This window comes from Mytilus edulis, chromosome 11, assembly GCF_963676685.1.
Source record: "Mytilus edulis chromosome 11, xbMytEdul2.2, whole genome shotgun sequence".
In the NCBI taxonomy this organism is placed as follows: Eukaryota; Metazoa; Mollusca; class Bivalvia; order Mytilida; family Mytilidae; genus Mytilus; species Mytilus edulis.
Genome location: NC_092354.1, coordinates 72,369,022 through 72,385,122, shown reverse-complemented (window position 1 = coordinate 72,385,122; position 16,101 = coordinate 72,369,022). Strand labels below are relative to the sequence as shown.

General features: G+C 33.0%; 1 protein-coding gene across 1 annotated transcript; it reads left to right on the top strand.

Annotated features, from left to right (window-relative positions):
• Positions 1 to 1,023: 1,023 nt before the first annotated feature.
• On the top strand, positions 1,024 to 13,596 carry LOC139496201 (uncharacterized). The gene is made up of 2 exons (XM_071284669.1): positions 1,024 to 1,190; positions 12,098 to 13,596. Exons 1-2 carry the CDS (start codon positions 1,172 to 1,174, stop codon positions 13,408 to 13,410), a joined length of 1,332 nt encoding a protein of 443 aa, XP_071140770.1. The 5' UTR covers positions 1,024 to 1,171; the 3' UTR covers positions 13,411 to 13,596.
• The last annotated feature ends 2,505 nt before the right edge of the window (positions 13,597 to 16,101 follow it).

Here is a 16,101-nt window from a genome sequence, read left to right as displayed (position 1 = left end):
ATAACAAATATCTGCATATCTAGCAGTGGCGGATCGGGGAGGGGGGGGGGGAGTCTGGGGGTTGGACCCCCTTTTTTAGATGATCAATGCATTTGAATGTGGACTAGTAGTTCCAACCCCCTATTTTAGTCCTGGGTTACGACCACTTCCCTTAAAAATGGCCGGATCCGCCCCTGTCTAGTGTGTAATAAGTGTTTCTGCTATTTAGCAATCCAAGCTAGCAAACTAAACCCGATAAACTTTAAAAAAAAAAAAAAAAAAAAAAAAAGTTAGACTTTTAGATAAAAAACCCACCGATAGTCTCTAAATTGAATTATTGAATCTTGTCTCACACAATTGACTTTTGTGTTTTAATTTCCCTATCAGGTAACAAAAGTCAATTGTGTATGCAAATAAGTTTATATTTGCATACCTTTTTGACAAAATTGACTTTTGTAATGACAAAAATGAATTTTGTCTACAAAAGTGAATTTTGTCATCACAAAATTGAAGTTCTCATAAAACAAGTCTGTATCACATAGTTTTGTAAAACAAAATTGATTTTTTTTTGACAGAATTGAATTTTGTACAAAACCACAATAGTCCCATTCGGCGCCCCGTATACAAATAAGCAAGATAAAAAAAAAACCTGAGAAACACGTCTATAGTAGAGTCGGCCATGTCGTGCTGAATGGTAATATCCCATGAAGCGCGCGGGGAATACGAATAACGGTCTATGGGCAGACAACTAGAAGAAATTAATTTCAATCTAATTCATTTCCTTCAAACGGTTGAAATTACAGTTTAAATGCGATGTTAGGATAATTGGCTGTCATAATAATGGTTGTAGAAATAACGGGATGTCACCCCAGGTTATCGCATTGGACGATAACGGTTACCGTCAGCCAGTTTGTATAATGTACTGTCTTGTACTAAACACGTGTTCATGCACGTGCATAATTTGTTTATGTTTTACAATAAACATTAATCACCATTATTTCAAATTGAACCTTAAACTTATGCTAACTAATTAGTTTAAAGGTATCTTGCACGAGATTTAAAAGCGGGAAAATAGTTCTCTGTTTATTTATAATCAATTTTGATTTTGTTCGCACATATTTGAGGTTGTTTGGTACGTGGATGTGTCGTCTTGACATTTATTATTAATTTAGTATACCAAACAGGCAACAGAATGTGCAATATACGAATGGGTAAGTAGAATAATCAAAGGATCATTTAACGACCATGTTACTTCAAAAGGGGGGGGGGTACTTTTTTTTGTAGTATTGAATTTGACGAAAACAATATTTGATTGATAACGGCGAAAAACTAAAAAAAATATCGCGCTTTGCGAATCGGACAAAAAATAAATAGCCACCCCTGTTATAATTTATTTTGGCTCCCGTTGTGTGGACAAACATGATTTGTTTATTTATTTATTTCTATCGGGCCTTAACTAGTTTCAAGTAACTGCAAATACCTTTGTATCTTTTTTTTTTTTTTTTTATCTAAAACGAGTTGTGTACATCAGGCCGGTATGGTGAATCGGTCTATTGCCAACTGATATGTCAAGAGCCTGTAAAACCAGTGTATTGGATTGGTTACTGTCGGTCTTATTTGTTTTTCGATGATTGTTCTGTAATAAATCATACTGGGTATCTCGATTTGCAGCCACGGCTGTCTCCGAATCACGAGGATCAAGATTGTAAAAGTATGTTTAAGCTGGATTCTGAAAGGGGATGTGACATGTATTCTATAAAATTTAAAAATATCAACGAATGTAGCGAGACTAAAAACGTTTCGTTCTCCAATTCAAGGATAATATAAAACGAATCCGCCATCTGGTCCGAGACCACAATTGTCGTCTTTTGATTTTCGTTGTATATTTCCTAGTGTTGACAGTGGGTTACTTGCCAATGTTTTTTTATACCCCTTCCAAATTTGTTTCTCCATGTTTTATGCCTCAAATTGCAAGTAGGGGTGAAATAACAATGTAAAAAATTTGGGTCCAGAATTTTAAAGGAAAGTAGTGATTTGGTCCAGCTGAAAAATGTTACAAACTAGCACTTCGGAAGCTGTCAAAAGATTTCAAGACGCTCTAAACATAAAATTGTCCATATTTAGAGTTAGAGCCGATGAAGTTTTCTATAATTTTGATATATTTTGTCCCAAAAGTAGTACAAGACTGTAAAAATTTAATTGAACAAGCGCAGGTGGGATTTTTTTTTAATATTCATTTATGTTCTTAAAGAAATGAACTACGAAATAATCTGACTTCAAGTTACAAAAAAGTTGATAAATTAAACACTCTATACAAACATCGAAGTTTCAAAATAAGAAAAAAAAAACGATGGATTGATTGTTGATGTTTTTCGTGGCGCCCAGCATTCATTGGTAGAGGAAGCAGGAGTGTACGGAGAAAACCACACACCTTTGATAGCCAGGGCTCGACATTAACGCTTGTCCGATTGTCCGCTACCAGAGGTAAAAAGGGGCGGACAAGTAAAACCCCAGTAGAGCTTGTCCGATGGGACAAGTAAAATAATCTGTAGAAAATAATTTAAATCCCACTCTGATGATCAAACGAAATTCGTTAATCAATAAGGTTCTAAAAATGTTATTTAATTTGACCTGTTATAAGATTACAAAATCAATCGATAATAAATTTAAACTGTTGTCTTGTCATCTACTTCGGCATAGAAAAAACACATTCTGTAAACGTAAACCAGTCATCGACACTCTTACTACTGAATCTTCCTCCGATCATTTAGAACAACCTCCAGTGGAGAAACTTTATCAGTGATGCGCTTTAAAGATATACGGAACTCAGCTTTGAGATTAAAATAATAATATTGACTGAGACGGACATTTTATAAACAAACCCCTTCGATACAATCATGGACTTAACAAAACTTTTGGTTTCACTACATCTGGGAAAAAGAAAAAAACAAAAGACGAAGAAGAGTATAAAGAAAGGAAGAAAGAATACGAGCTTAAAAGACAGAGGACGTATTTACCGAGCTGGGAAGAGGAATTCCTTGGGTTATAATACGGACTATGATGGTAAGGTTGATGAGTCAAAATCAAAAACAATGATATGCCAAACTTGTAACAACTATCCTGATTTAGCATATAGAAATTGCTCTATGTTCATAGGAACAAGTGCTTTCAGAAAAGATACATTAGTTGCTCACAAACTCAGTCTTCAATCACTGGTGGTCAAGTGGAAGACAGAAAAGACCAGTATTCAACCCTCATGAGTTTAGAGGATTGAGAGCACTACCAGATCCTGACATGGAACAGACTCACTCTGAAGATGACATTAATGACAACTAGATAATTAGAACCCTTTTGACTAAATGCAGTAGCCATTTTTGACTAGGATGTCACTAGATAATAAATATATAAACTATAACTGTTATATTCTTTTATTTCACTTTGTGCAAGCCATTAACATAAAAATTAACTATATTTTTAAAAGAAAAAAAAAGTTCACAATTATTATTCGGACAAGTAAAATTCCTTTCGGACAAGTTCATTTTGGTAAGTACTTGTCCTACAGGACAAGTTAAAAAAAAAGTTATTGTAGAGGCCTGATAGCAAAAAACTGACAGTCCTAATCAATTAGTATTGGAGTCGAAACCCCCAACATGGGCGGAGTTCGCCCTCACAACCTCAGTGTTGACTGTCTAGTGATTACTGTAGATGAACTGCTAAGACTTATTGGCAAACGAGGCCCCTTCCTTTTTTATTATCTAAACTGGGACATGCAATATTTTATTTTATTTTATTTTGTGTACACAGTGTAAATCTTAAATCAGTGTAAAAATCAGTAATAAAGTCAGAACAGATAATAAGGTTTTTTTTGTAGTTTCTGCCACAAAAGAAATTATGTACTTAAGAATATTCATATAAATGAAATCTGATTTGAATAATCTTTAGACTCAATGAAATTCATTACGACTTTTGGCATATTTATTCCTATAAAGGGACTATTTGGGTATCGAATTTAAATTTATGGTCGGGGGAGGCCGAGGGGGTTTAAGATTGGATAGAGAATCGTTGTTTCTCTTTATTCAACATTTCAAGTTATTAGGGGGGGGGGGGGCAAGGGGGGTCCCAATAACAGCAAAACAGCAAATTGATTTGGCTTATAACAGATAACAAGGAATTAAAATTGACAAAAACAGATAACAGTTAATCAAATAAGTCGGGACCTTAACAAATCCAGTATTTCTTATTACGGGTATAATCCTTTGTAATGAATTCCATTTGCTATGAACATGTTTTTAAAATTATGTACATGTATCTAGAATGTGTTTACTACTCAATATATTTTTATACGCTCCTTTACAGGACGTATTATGGTGTACTGTTGTCCGTCTCTCGTCAACATGTCGATAATTAACTCCAACACTCTTAAACCAAAATTTGGGAAATTGTTTATTTCTATTGACGTGAGCTCCCCTTCGTTTTTCCATAAATTTCAGATTTTAAGTTTCTGCATGAGTAATGGGGTTTTATTCAATAAAAATGGTGGGTTTTTTTTCTTCAGTTTTCTGATAATATCTCAAAAATCCTTTCACAAATTTGCAAGGAATTTTGGTGAATTGTTTATATCTATTGACATTAGCTCCCTTTCAATTTTAATAAATCTTAGATTTACGGGGTTTTATTAATCAAAAAGGGGGGATTTTCCAGTTTTCGGACATTTACACAAAAAAGTTTTCAGCAGTTCTCATGAAACTTTGGTGTATTGTTTATATGAATTGACTGAAGCTCCCTTTCAGTTTTTATAAATATCTGATATGACATGAAGAAGTTATCGAATATTTCAAAAAGGGCGACGGGCGTATCATGCGCTCATGACGTAGCTGTTTATTTGTTATAGAATACTTTTTTCAGCATTTATTTTTCTACAGTTATAGAAACTCACACATGCTTGTAATTTAAATAGTGTGTAATAAAATTGAGAATGGAAATGAGGAATATGTCACAGAGACAAAAATGATATATCTAGTAAAAATTCAAGGGCAGTAATGTATCAAAGCAGGTCCAGTTGACATACTTCTTGTGTTTGTTGCTATTAGAAAATGATCTAAAAAAAGTTTGAATATATATAAATTTAGTACAAAGGATAATCATAAGATATACTGGAATTGTCCTGGACCTCCCTTCTGTGATGGGTATTACTATATATGTTAATGGAATCCTTCTCCGAATACGGGACCAACATATTAGTATATATAGTGGTAGACCCCAATGTCCAATGATCTTCAATTTCTACCGAAAATTTGCTGTAAAAAAATGCTAACATTCACATTTTCAATAACAGTTAACAGCAAATACATTATCACAATAACAGATAACAATAAAAACTAAAAGCCCAATAACAGCTAACAAAGAATAAGACATAACAGCTTACAGCAAATATATTTTTAGAATAACAGATAACAAAGAATTAAATTGCCCCATAACAGCATAACAGTTAAACCCCTTGCCCCCCTCTTATTAACCTCTGTCGGGTTATTACGGTATCGGAATAGCTAGGCGATCCCGGTTTTTGACCCCTTTTGGTTTAGGACTCCATATGAATTACGATATTTCCAAACTGCAATAGCATAAAAAAGCACAGATATTGAATAATAGAGATGATGCACTTTGTACATGTACATACACCAAGAGAAAACTTCGTGCAAACTAAAATCATGTATTGCTTCATTGCATTTAATAGCAAAAGAGGATTTTGTGGCAAACAAAAAGGATTTTTGCAGAAAAATCCAGATTTTTAAATAGAATTTTTTTGTTATAGAATTTTAAACATTATTATGTTACTTTATTTTTTTTCTATGATATGCTACCATTTATTACTTACAAAAAGTCCTAAACAACCTTTAAATTCCATTAAACACAAAACTGGTGCCGAGTCACTTAATATCGAACGCACCCTAGAAGGTGAACCTCAATTGTTTGTTTTGACATGTATTTTAATTTATAAAAATGTTTTAAGGAAATCATTGTTATCACTGCATGCAATAATCCTCTATCTATTAAGCATAGTTGAGTTCACGGGGAAATTCTTTGGCTTTTCTGTTCAGTTTCCATATGTTTAGCAGCGAATAATCACAGGGGTACATAATCCTTAAGAGTTCCACACATGTACACAAGTTGTGGTCCTCGTTTAAGGCCACACTCAAAAATATTTTAGTTTGCCCAAACCCTATCAAAAGGGGAGACAGTGGGTAGGTAGGCAATTTCTTTTTTTTTTTTTTTTTGAAAAAGAGAAATGGAAGTGTCGGATGGTTGTGTTTTCATGCAGATCCGATTAAAAAAAACTTTTTCTAATCAAGGCAATAAAGGATTTTGAGTAGGCAGCTATTTTCTGGGTAGGTAGGGTGAGGGCAAACAAACATATTCTTTTTATGGCCCAATTGATTTCCTTGATGTTCAGTGACAAAGTTATGAGGCAACATTCAGAAAACAAAAATGCATAGCACATTTATAGTTTAAACTAGGATGAAAGGCTAGAATTTTGGTACCAGCGCAGTAAAATTTCATAGCATGTAAAAACTACAAAACCATTAAACAACATTTATCAAGTCAATTAGATAAACTCCAAATTCAAATTGTAAAGAGTCTACTGTTTAAAATTTATGTTATTAACCCATTAGAGGCAGTCAATACTACTAATTATCTGACCTACACATTTCTAGGAATATGACTATTTAAACTTTTAAAGCTCGAAGACACTGTATATTTCAGATGGGATTAATTAGAAGCGTGATTTATTTGACTACACGGTTCGTAGTGGAGACACGTCTCTTTGTAAAAACAACATGGTGTTAAGCCAAATCTGAAAGGTTTAAACAAACGAAAACAAATGGTTTTGAACGATTAAAAAAAAATTCGTTACAGAAAAATGCATTGAGTGTACACTTGCTTTGATTTACTTGCTTGCTAGATGAACCGTGACGTCATTGTAATGTATATTACCCTCATTTCGGAGTATTCGTGATCCGACAGACATATAGATAGGTTATCTTTCGAACTAGTCTACGATTAAAAAAGGGTAATGTACATGGCCGAAATAATGACCCGACGGCTCAGCTAGCAAGCAACCTAGTCAAAGATATAACCTACACACTCACTGCATTTTGCTGTAAACATATTTAAAGCTGACAAATTGTTATTGTTGGCATCTGATTTTGTGTAGACAAATGGAAGTACGTCCTTGATGTTGAAGAATTGATCACTTTGATAAGCAACAAGTATAAATACCACATGTTGAGATAGTCGGCAATTAATAGTTATCCCACAAGGACGCGGTGTGTCAGTGTAAGATCACCCCGATGACCGGAGGCCAGAGGGTGATCTAACACTGACACACCAAGTCCGAATGGGATAACTATTTTACATCCCAGCTGTTTTAGATTAGTCGAAAAATCATTTACAATTCATAAAATCTAGTTTAAAACGCCACACAACCATTATAATACAATGTGAATATACTTTATATATAACTATATCATGTATACCCTTCATGACCCCCAGAACACGATGTGTAGATATCAAACAATGTCAACTCGCCCCACACTATATCGCCACTTTATACAAAAATCGCCCAACTCTTGTTTACTGACTCGCCCCACTTTTGAAAGTGTAAAATCAAATTGAACAATCAGTCTAACAACTCTCTTATTAACGAAAAGGGTTTAAACCCAACTGAATAAAGGTCTTCCAACTCGCCCCACTTATAAAAAAAGATCTTGCTTCCTTTAAGTATGTTAAATTACTGTTAGTTCATATTCAATCGTCCTGGTGTAGTGTTATGTGTCTTGGCTTCATATGCTAAAGGTCTTGGGTTCGAATCCCAGCCGATACCCTGGATTTTTTCTACGTGAATTTTGATAGATAGTCTTTCCGTATAATAAATTATAAGTTTTATACATTCCCGCCAAAATGTTATAGAACAAAGGAAAGCATGAATAACAAAGAAACTCAAACTAGGGTGATCTGGTTGGGATGATCCGGCTGTTAGAACAAAGGATCTGGGATGTAAGATTTCGTTAAAGAGTGTATATCCCTATCACTCCATATAGAATTTACTGAACCTAGATATTTCGTATTACGTCACGGGCACGCTATGTAACTAATAGTTGGTATTCCAAGTTATCGTGTGTTCTAAAGGTCTGGTTGTAGAATGTACACTCAATGAAGTCTTATATCTAAGGCTGTTCTACCCAAGGATAAGATTACTGTAGCTGTATTTGGTGAAACGTTCTGGTACTTAATGCTCTTCAACTTCGTACTTTATTTGGCTTTAAAAAAAATATTGATTCCGGTGTCACTGAGTCTTTTGTAGACAAAACACGCGTTTGGCGTAAATACAAAATTTCAATCCTGTTTTCTATGATGAATTTATTCATATGTTGTTTATGAATTTAACCGGCAATTGCATGGAGGATTTACCTTAAATATGCATTCTTTTAAATGAGCTGAGCCATTTCTATTAATATTTTATAGTGTGTCTTTCTATGCTAATACGTTTGTTTCGGGTAAGGATGAAGGTTGGTACCTATTATAACGTTTAAACCCACCGCATGTGTTTGCACCTCTCCTAAGTCAGTTTACTGATCTTTGGTAATTGATGTTCATAAGTGTTTCTCGTTCTCGTTTTTTATATAGATTAGACCATTGGTTTTTTCGTTTGAATGGTTTTACACTAGTCATATGTGGGGCCCTATAGATTAGACCATTGGTTTTTTCGTTTGAATGGTTTTACACTAGTCATATGTGGGGCCCTTTATAGCTTGCCTTTCGATGTGAGGCAAGGTTTCACCGTAAAGACCGTAATTTGATCGATAAAGGTTATTTCTTTTACTAATTGTGACTTGGATTTGGATAGAGAGCTGTCTCATTGGCACTCATACAACATCTTCTTATAATATCTATTTAACTTACTATATAAATTGAAATTTTCTCATGTTTCAGAAAAATCAAATTTCTTTTTCTTAAATTAAAAACAACTTTCTGCTTTTAACAAAGAAGCTAAATGAAAGTTAAAATGTAATTGAAAAAGTTATCTTCAGAATAGTTCCTCTTTTGGAAATGAAATATTAACTTAAAAAAGTAAATTAGTGACTGTCGAATTTGGATACTAGTAGTAATTGAATTGAATTGTTGTTAAACATGTTGACAAGTAAGGGACGACATGAAAATTTTAATGTAGGATAAAAAAAACTTAATTCATATAGTTTTTTAATGAACCCCTTCTTAACTTAATTTGGGAAAAATTGATTGACAATAAGTATTTAATATATAAAATCAATGTCAATTAAACAAAACTTGCAGCAATTTTGACCCCCACCCCCAAACTCTTTGAATTAAGTTTTTTTTATCCGCCATGGATTTTTTTATGTCCCGAAGAGCTTGGTAGTAATTGAACATGATCGATATGATAAAAAAAAGAAGTTAAAAGAAAATGGATTGTTCTCTATGAAATATAGCGATGGAAGATGAATTTCATTTTTTCATAATATGTACACAAATAAAAATAACACGAACATCAAATGTTTTATGAAATTTCTGGTATTAATCCATGTCTTGATTCAATGAGAAATAAAAACAACCATAATTTATTGTTCTCGTGAGAAATGTTAATGGCAAAAGCAATATATCTTCTTGTGGAAATGAAACACAATTTTGTATGAAATATGTATTTTACAAGTATTGTAGATGTGGACTGATTGCCAATGAGAAAACTCTCCCCCAGAGACCAAATGTCAGACATATTCTTAAATTTTGGTGCTACTTTCACATTTCATGACCGTTGTGATACAATGTTTTGTATATGCGACTTTTTGTATTTCTTTGGTTATTTTAACGTGACTCTGTACTTCAAAAGATCCCGTCAGTATGATATTGTTCTAGTTTATGTCATTATGATATATTTCTATTATGGATTACAAAATACGTTGAACCATAAACGTCAAAAGCATTCAATGTATGGAAATGTGCAAATTTTGTCAATTTTATGGTTTATGTATAATAACAAACATTACTAAAGCCAAAAGGGTATCGCTTGTATTTAAGTAGAGTTTAGAAACAGAAAACCATAATAATTTAGATTCTTTTTTTTATAAAAAAAATAAATCCTAAAACGATGTTTATAATCCTGGTACTTTTGATAACTATTTATAAACAAAACTTAAAAAAATCAAGTTTTCAACCCATATTTTTTTAGAGCACCTTAACCTTATAAATAATTCCAATTTCAGTATAAAAATAAGTATCATGAATGACAATACTTTAAAGTTAGTTTTTAAACTATCACATTGGGTCAGTCATAAAACTGAAGTAATAGAACACTATAGTCAGATATGACTTCAAATTGAATTTGCGGATACTTCTGTATTTTTTTTTAGATTACTCGTTGCTTTTATTTTTTTTTTACAATTAATACTGCGTCCTTAGTATTAACTGTTGTTATGAATTTTTCTCGGGTTAATGTCTATTGGGCCATTCCAGGTAATGTCTGATAAAGAGGGATGGATGGTCCTTTCTGAGGGGTGTAAAATTTATACATCTTAGGGGTTTTTGGTGTGTTTTTTTTTTTTATCTGACACGTACAATTATACGCAAAAAACCTCTGAGGGTCTTACAGCAGTAAATAGTTTTAAGGTAAAAATAATTAAATCTAATTAGGAAACTATACATCTGATAGGTCTTAATTATAAGATCTGAGAGGTAGTTTTTTTTTTTAAAAAGATACGTATAACAAAAATCTCCCCATCCATCCCCACCCTGTCAGAAATTAAATGGAATGGCCCATTATATTAAAGGTTTGAACCTAAATGTACCCCCTTTTATCCTTGTAACGTACATCAAACTTAAAAAAAGTATTCCATGTGAAAAAAGAAGATGTGATATGATTGCAAATGAGAATTTTCTCCAAAAGAGACCACCTGAAACATCAAATAGGTCCCGTACGGACTTCAACAATGAGTAAAATCCATACTGCATAGTCTTCAATTCCCGAAATGGAAAATGTAAAACAAACGATAAAACTAACAGCCTTATTAATGTACAAAATAGATAAAAAAAGAAACAAATATATCATATAGAAACAAACAACCACTGCATTACAGTCTCATGACATGAGACAGACACAAACAAAATGGGACGGGGTTTTAACTTTTTAAAGGCGTTTTAAAGGTATTGTAGGAAGTCCGAAGACATTTGTCCCTCAAAGAATATTGACCTTCAAACCATCCCTATCAATCCATCCAAGATTTAACGGAGATCTAATAGGTGGTTTAGGAAGGTGTGATGACATCCATAAATTATGCTTGTCTGCAAAGATTCTAGAGAAACATTATAAGGGACGTACACAATATCTTGAATTCTCTCAATTTCTTGACTGGCAACACTTATTAGATAGCGTCGCACTTTACTTTACGAAGCACAAAAAACATTGACATAATTTGGCCACATAAATTATTGACTCAATAATTGCCAAACATTTACGCAATTTCTCTGGTGCCATTTCCTGAGAATAAACTTGGCTGTATGTACATTAGTATCATCGAGTAACAATAAATTGAATTGCAATAAATAAGAAGGTATTGACTGAATTGAAGAAGGAAGAGACAATTCATACGAAGTTGGGAATTTTTTTGTGGAAATTTTTAGAGTTTCGATGTCTTTTCTAAGTTTACTTGCAGTGGAAGGCAATATCTGTCCGTTATTTGTGTCTATTACTATTGACATTGATATTTTGAGGTCAGTTTTCACTTGACTAGGCTGATATGGCATCTTCCAATAGTTTTGTTTTAGCAAATATTTTGTAATGCAACGTGATTGATAGAGTGCTTGAAGTTTGAAAGATGGACGAGAAATTATTTCAACTTTAACTTTATCTGCCACGGATAAAATATTCTCAATACGCTCATCTGAGGCCGTGTTCACATTGACCAAAACTCGGTGTTGTGTTAGTGTAACTCACACGTCAACTAAACACACTGAACACAATTACGTTCCCATTGATTAAACTCAATGTTTACTTATAGGTTATTATGAAAAAACAAACCTTTATTATCCTTTAACTTTATCACTTCAGGTTTGACATCAAAATGGTCCTTCATGGTGATTCTTTTGTTGATTCTATTATCCCCTGATAGTAGCAGATCCCAGGATGACGAAGACGTAGTAAGTGCTGGCCTTGAATTAGGAAAGGAGATCACGGAACTGCTTGGAAAGAAAGAATTTACAACGACTTTATCACGGATCGCAAAAAGTATTGGTCCTTTCCTTGGTGCATTAGGTCCATTCGTAGGATTTGTTTTGGCATTCTTTCCATCGGAATCTGAAGAGTTGGCTTACATGAAAAATATGATGAAGATTATCGACCAACGTTTGAATAATATCGATAATCGATTTAACGATATCGAACGATTGATTCAATGGAATGTTGTTAAAGTCAACTTCGGCCAATTAGAACAAAGGATAAAGGCAGTTTCACTAGAGTTTGAATATATTTATGACGTTCCAGAGCCTGCTGTGCAAAATAGGAAGGAGTTATTTATATCGAGTTATGATAATGATTATCAGAATAGTGGTAATAAATTGTATCAAGCGATTGTCCAACGACAAGGTGTTTTTCAAGAAGATCTTGGTACTTCCGTTTTGCGTTATACCGGAAATGACCGCAAAATGACGCAGTTGTTTCTTTTAGGTGTTATGCAACTTCTCTTGCAAGCTGTAAAAGTAGAATTAGGTTATCTTCTAGTTAACCAATTTAATCATAATGCAGATTATATGAAGTTGAAGTGGGAGCAAAGAATAAAAGAAGTGAGTGAGAAATTCGAACAAATTGACAACCAGTGCGTAAAAAATTATCACCTACAATCCGGAAAGGATCTTGACGAATTATCTTCTAAAACACCTGTAAGCGATGAACGTTCATTTAGCCATTTACTTTTCTTTAAGCTTGACGCAAAATACTACTGGAGGGAGTGGTTTGTTATAACCTATGAGCCAATGGGGGGTAACGAACATTGGGCTGAGGTTAAGGGAGGACACATAAGACTTAGGGAAAATGGCAGAAACGTTGTAGTGGCGAGTTATGACAGGAATGCTACTAGCCAGCCAATTCTAGATTATGAAAGAGCTAAAGAAGATATGAAAAAAGTACGCGTTTCATATCGTGTTGGAAGTTGGTGGAGAGGATATAAGAACGTCCGTCGTCCGGCAAAAGATATTTGTGATGATTTGGATAAAACAGGTGCCTCAATGGTTTTTGCTATAAGACGTGACAAGCCACTAGATTTCGGCATGTGGAACACCTGGAGAGATGAGAACGTCTACAGAGATTCTTTTTATCGTCTCGTAATGTGGGGTAGGTGGACTGCGGTATACGATAGGATTTGGTAGTGTTGTCACTCGTATCATCATAGAAAACTTTACAATATCAACAATTCAAGGTACATTATGTGTCATTATCATACCATCTTGTTTAAAGAACATATTATGTTTTTGACTCGATCAGTTGGTAAATTTACTGTTAAAAATATTTTGTAAGATAGCATTATTTATATAAATATTCATTACTTATCGATACACCGTTTTCAAATTATTATTCAAAAAAATAAATTATCGGGTTAGGGCGAAGAGTGACGCTGCATGGTACAATGTATGTATCTGTTATAAGCCTGTTGTTTAGTGTTTGTCGTTTGTTAGTGTGGTTCACATGATTGTGTTTCTCGTTTTTGATATAGAGTAGACCTTTGGTCTTACTGTAATATTGTTTACAGTAGTTATTTTAAGACTTTTTATAGCTTGTGATTCCGTGTGAGCCTCGGCTCTGTATTGAATGCCGTACTTTGACCTATATTTGTTAACTTTTTACACATTGTGACTTGGATGAAGAGTTGTCTCTTTGGCACTCATACCACATCTTGTTGTTATTGTGCGCACTATTTAGATGCCACATCATAATTGCTACATTTAAGAAAAACGAAACAAATTAAAAATTATATTGCAATTGTAATACATTGAAATCTAGAATGGAAATGGGGAATGAGTCAGACATCAACCCGACAAGAGAACAGAAATGAGCTGAAGGACACCAACGAGTCTTCATCTCAGCGAGAAAGTCCAGCAGCTGGAGGCGGTTTCAGTTGGCTCCTAAACAAAATGTGTATTAGTTCAATGCAAATTGACATCACATCAAACTTAAACACACATAAATGAACAAAAATTAAAAAATAAAACCAATAAATAAAGGTCTACTAGCAGTTACTTACAGACCTATATCAAATCTGATCAAAAGATTATATCATACCATCATAAACTATTTGAGAGGAACATAACCCGTACCATGCAAACATTTGGTTTTAGAATAAATGTGTTTATGTCCGATGTAAAGAACCTATAAGTACGGATGTCAAGTTGGTTCAATATTCAACATTCAACATTCAACATTCAATTTTTTTTTTTTTTTTTTTTTTTTTTTTTTTTTCGTGAATCCATTTTCAACATTCGATATTCGATTTCAACATTCAACATTCGATTTCAATTTTCAATATTCAACATTCAACATTTAAATTTTTTTTTCTTTCTTGTATCCATTTTCAACATTCAACTTTTAACATTCAACATTCGATTTCAATATTCAACATTCAACATTCAATTTTTTTTTTTATTTTTTTTTTTCTTGTTGTATCCATTCTCAACATTCAACATTCGATTTCAACATTCAATTTTCGATTTCGATATTCAACATTCAACATTCAACATTCAATTTTTTTTTTTTTTTTTTTTATCAACATTCGATTTCAACATTCAACATTCGTTTTCAACATTCGATTTTCAACATTCAACATTCGTTTTCACCATTCGATTTTCAACTTCCAACATTCGTTTTCAACATTCAACATTCATTTTCAACATTCGATTTTCAACTTTCAACATTCGTTTTCAACTTTCAACATTCGTTTTCAGAATTCAACATTCGTTTTCAACATTCGATTTTCAACATTCAACATTCGTTTTCAACATTCAACATTCGTTTTCAACATTCGATTTTCAACATTCAACATTCGTTTTCAACATTCGATTTTCAACTTTCAACATTCGTTTTTAACATTCAACATTCGTTTTCAATATTCGATTTTCAACTTTCAACATTCAACATTCGTTTTCAACATTCGATTTTCAAATTTCAACATTCGTTTTCAACATTTAACATTCTTTTTCAACATTCAACATTCGTTTTCAACATTCGATTTTCAAATTTCAACATTCGTTTTCAACATTCAACATTCGTTTTCAATATTTGATTTTCAACTTTCAACATTCGTTTTCAACATTTAACATTCGTTTTCAACATTCCATTTTCAACTTTCAACATTCGTTTTCAACTTTCAACATTCGTTTTCAGAATTCAACATTCGATTTTCAACATTCAACATTCGTTTCAACATTCAACATTCGTTTTCAACATTCGATTTTCAACTTTCAACATTCGTTTTCAACATTCAACATTCATTTTCAACATTCAACATTCAACATTCGTTTTCAACATTCAACATTCGTTTTTAATATTCGATTTTCAACTTTCAACATTCGTTTTCAACATTCAACATTCGTTTTCAACATTCGTTTTCAACATTCAACATTCGTTTTCAACATTCGATTTTCAACTTTCAACATTCGTTTTCAACATTCAACATTCGTTTTCAACATTCGATTTTCAACTTTCAACATTCGTTTTCAACATTCAACATTCGTTTTCAACATTCAACATTCGTTTTCAACATTCGATTTTCAACTTTCAACATTCGTTTTCAACATTCAACATTCGTTTTCAGCATTCAACATTCGTTTTTAATATTCGATTTTCAACTTTCAACATTCGTTTTCAACATTCAACATTCGTTTTCAGCATTCGATTTTCAACTTTCAACATTCGTTTTCAACATTCAACATTCGTTTTCAACATTCAACATTCGTTTTCAACATTCGATTTTCAACTTTCAACATTCGTTTTCAACATTCGATTTTCAACTTTCAACATTCGTTTTCAACATTCAACATTCGTTTTCAACATTCAACATTCGTTTT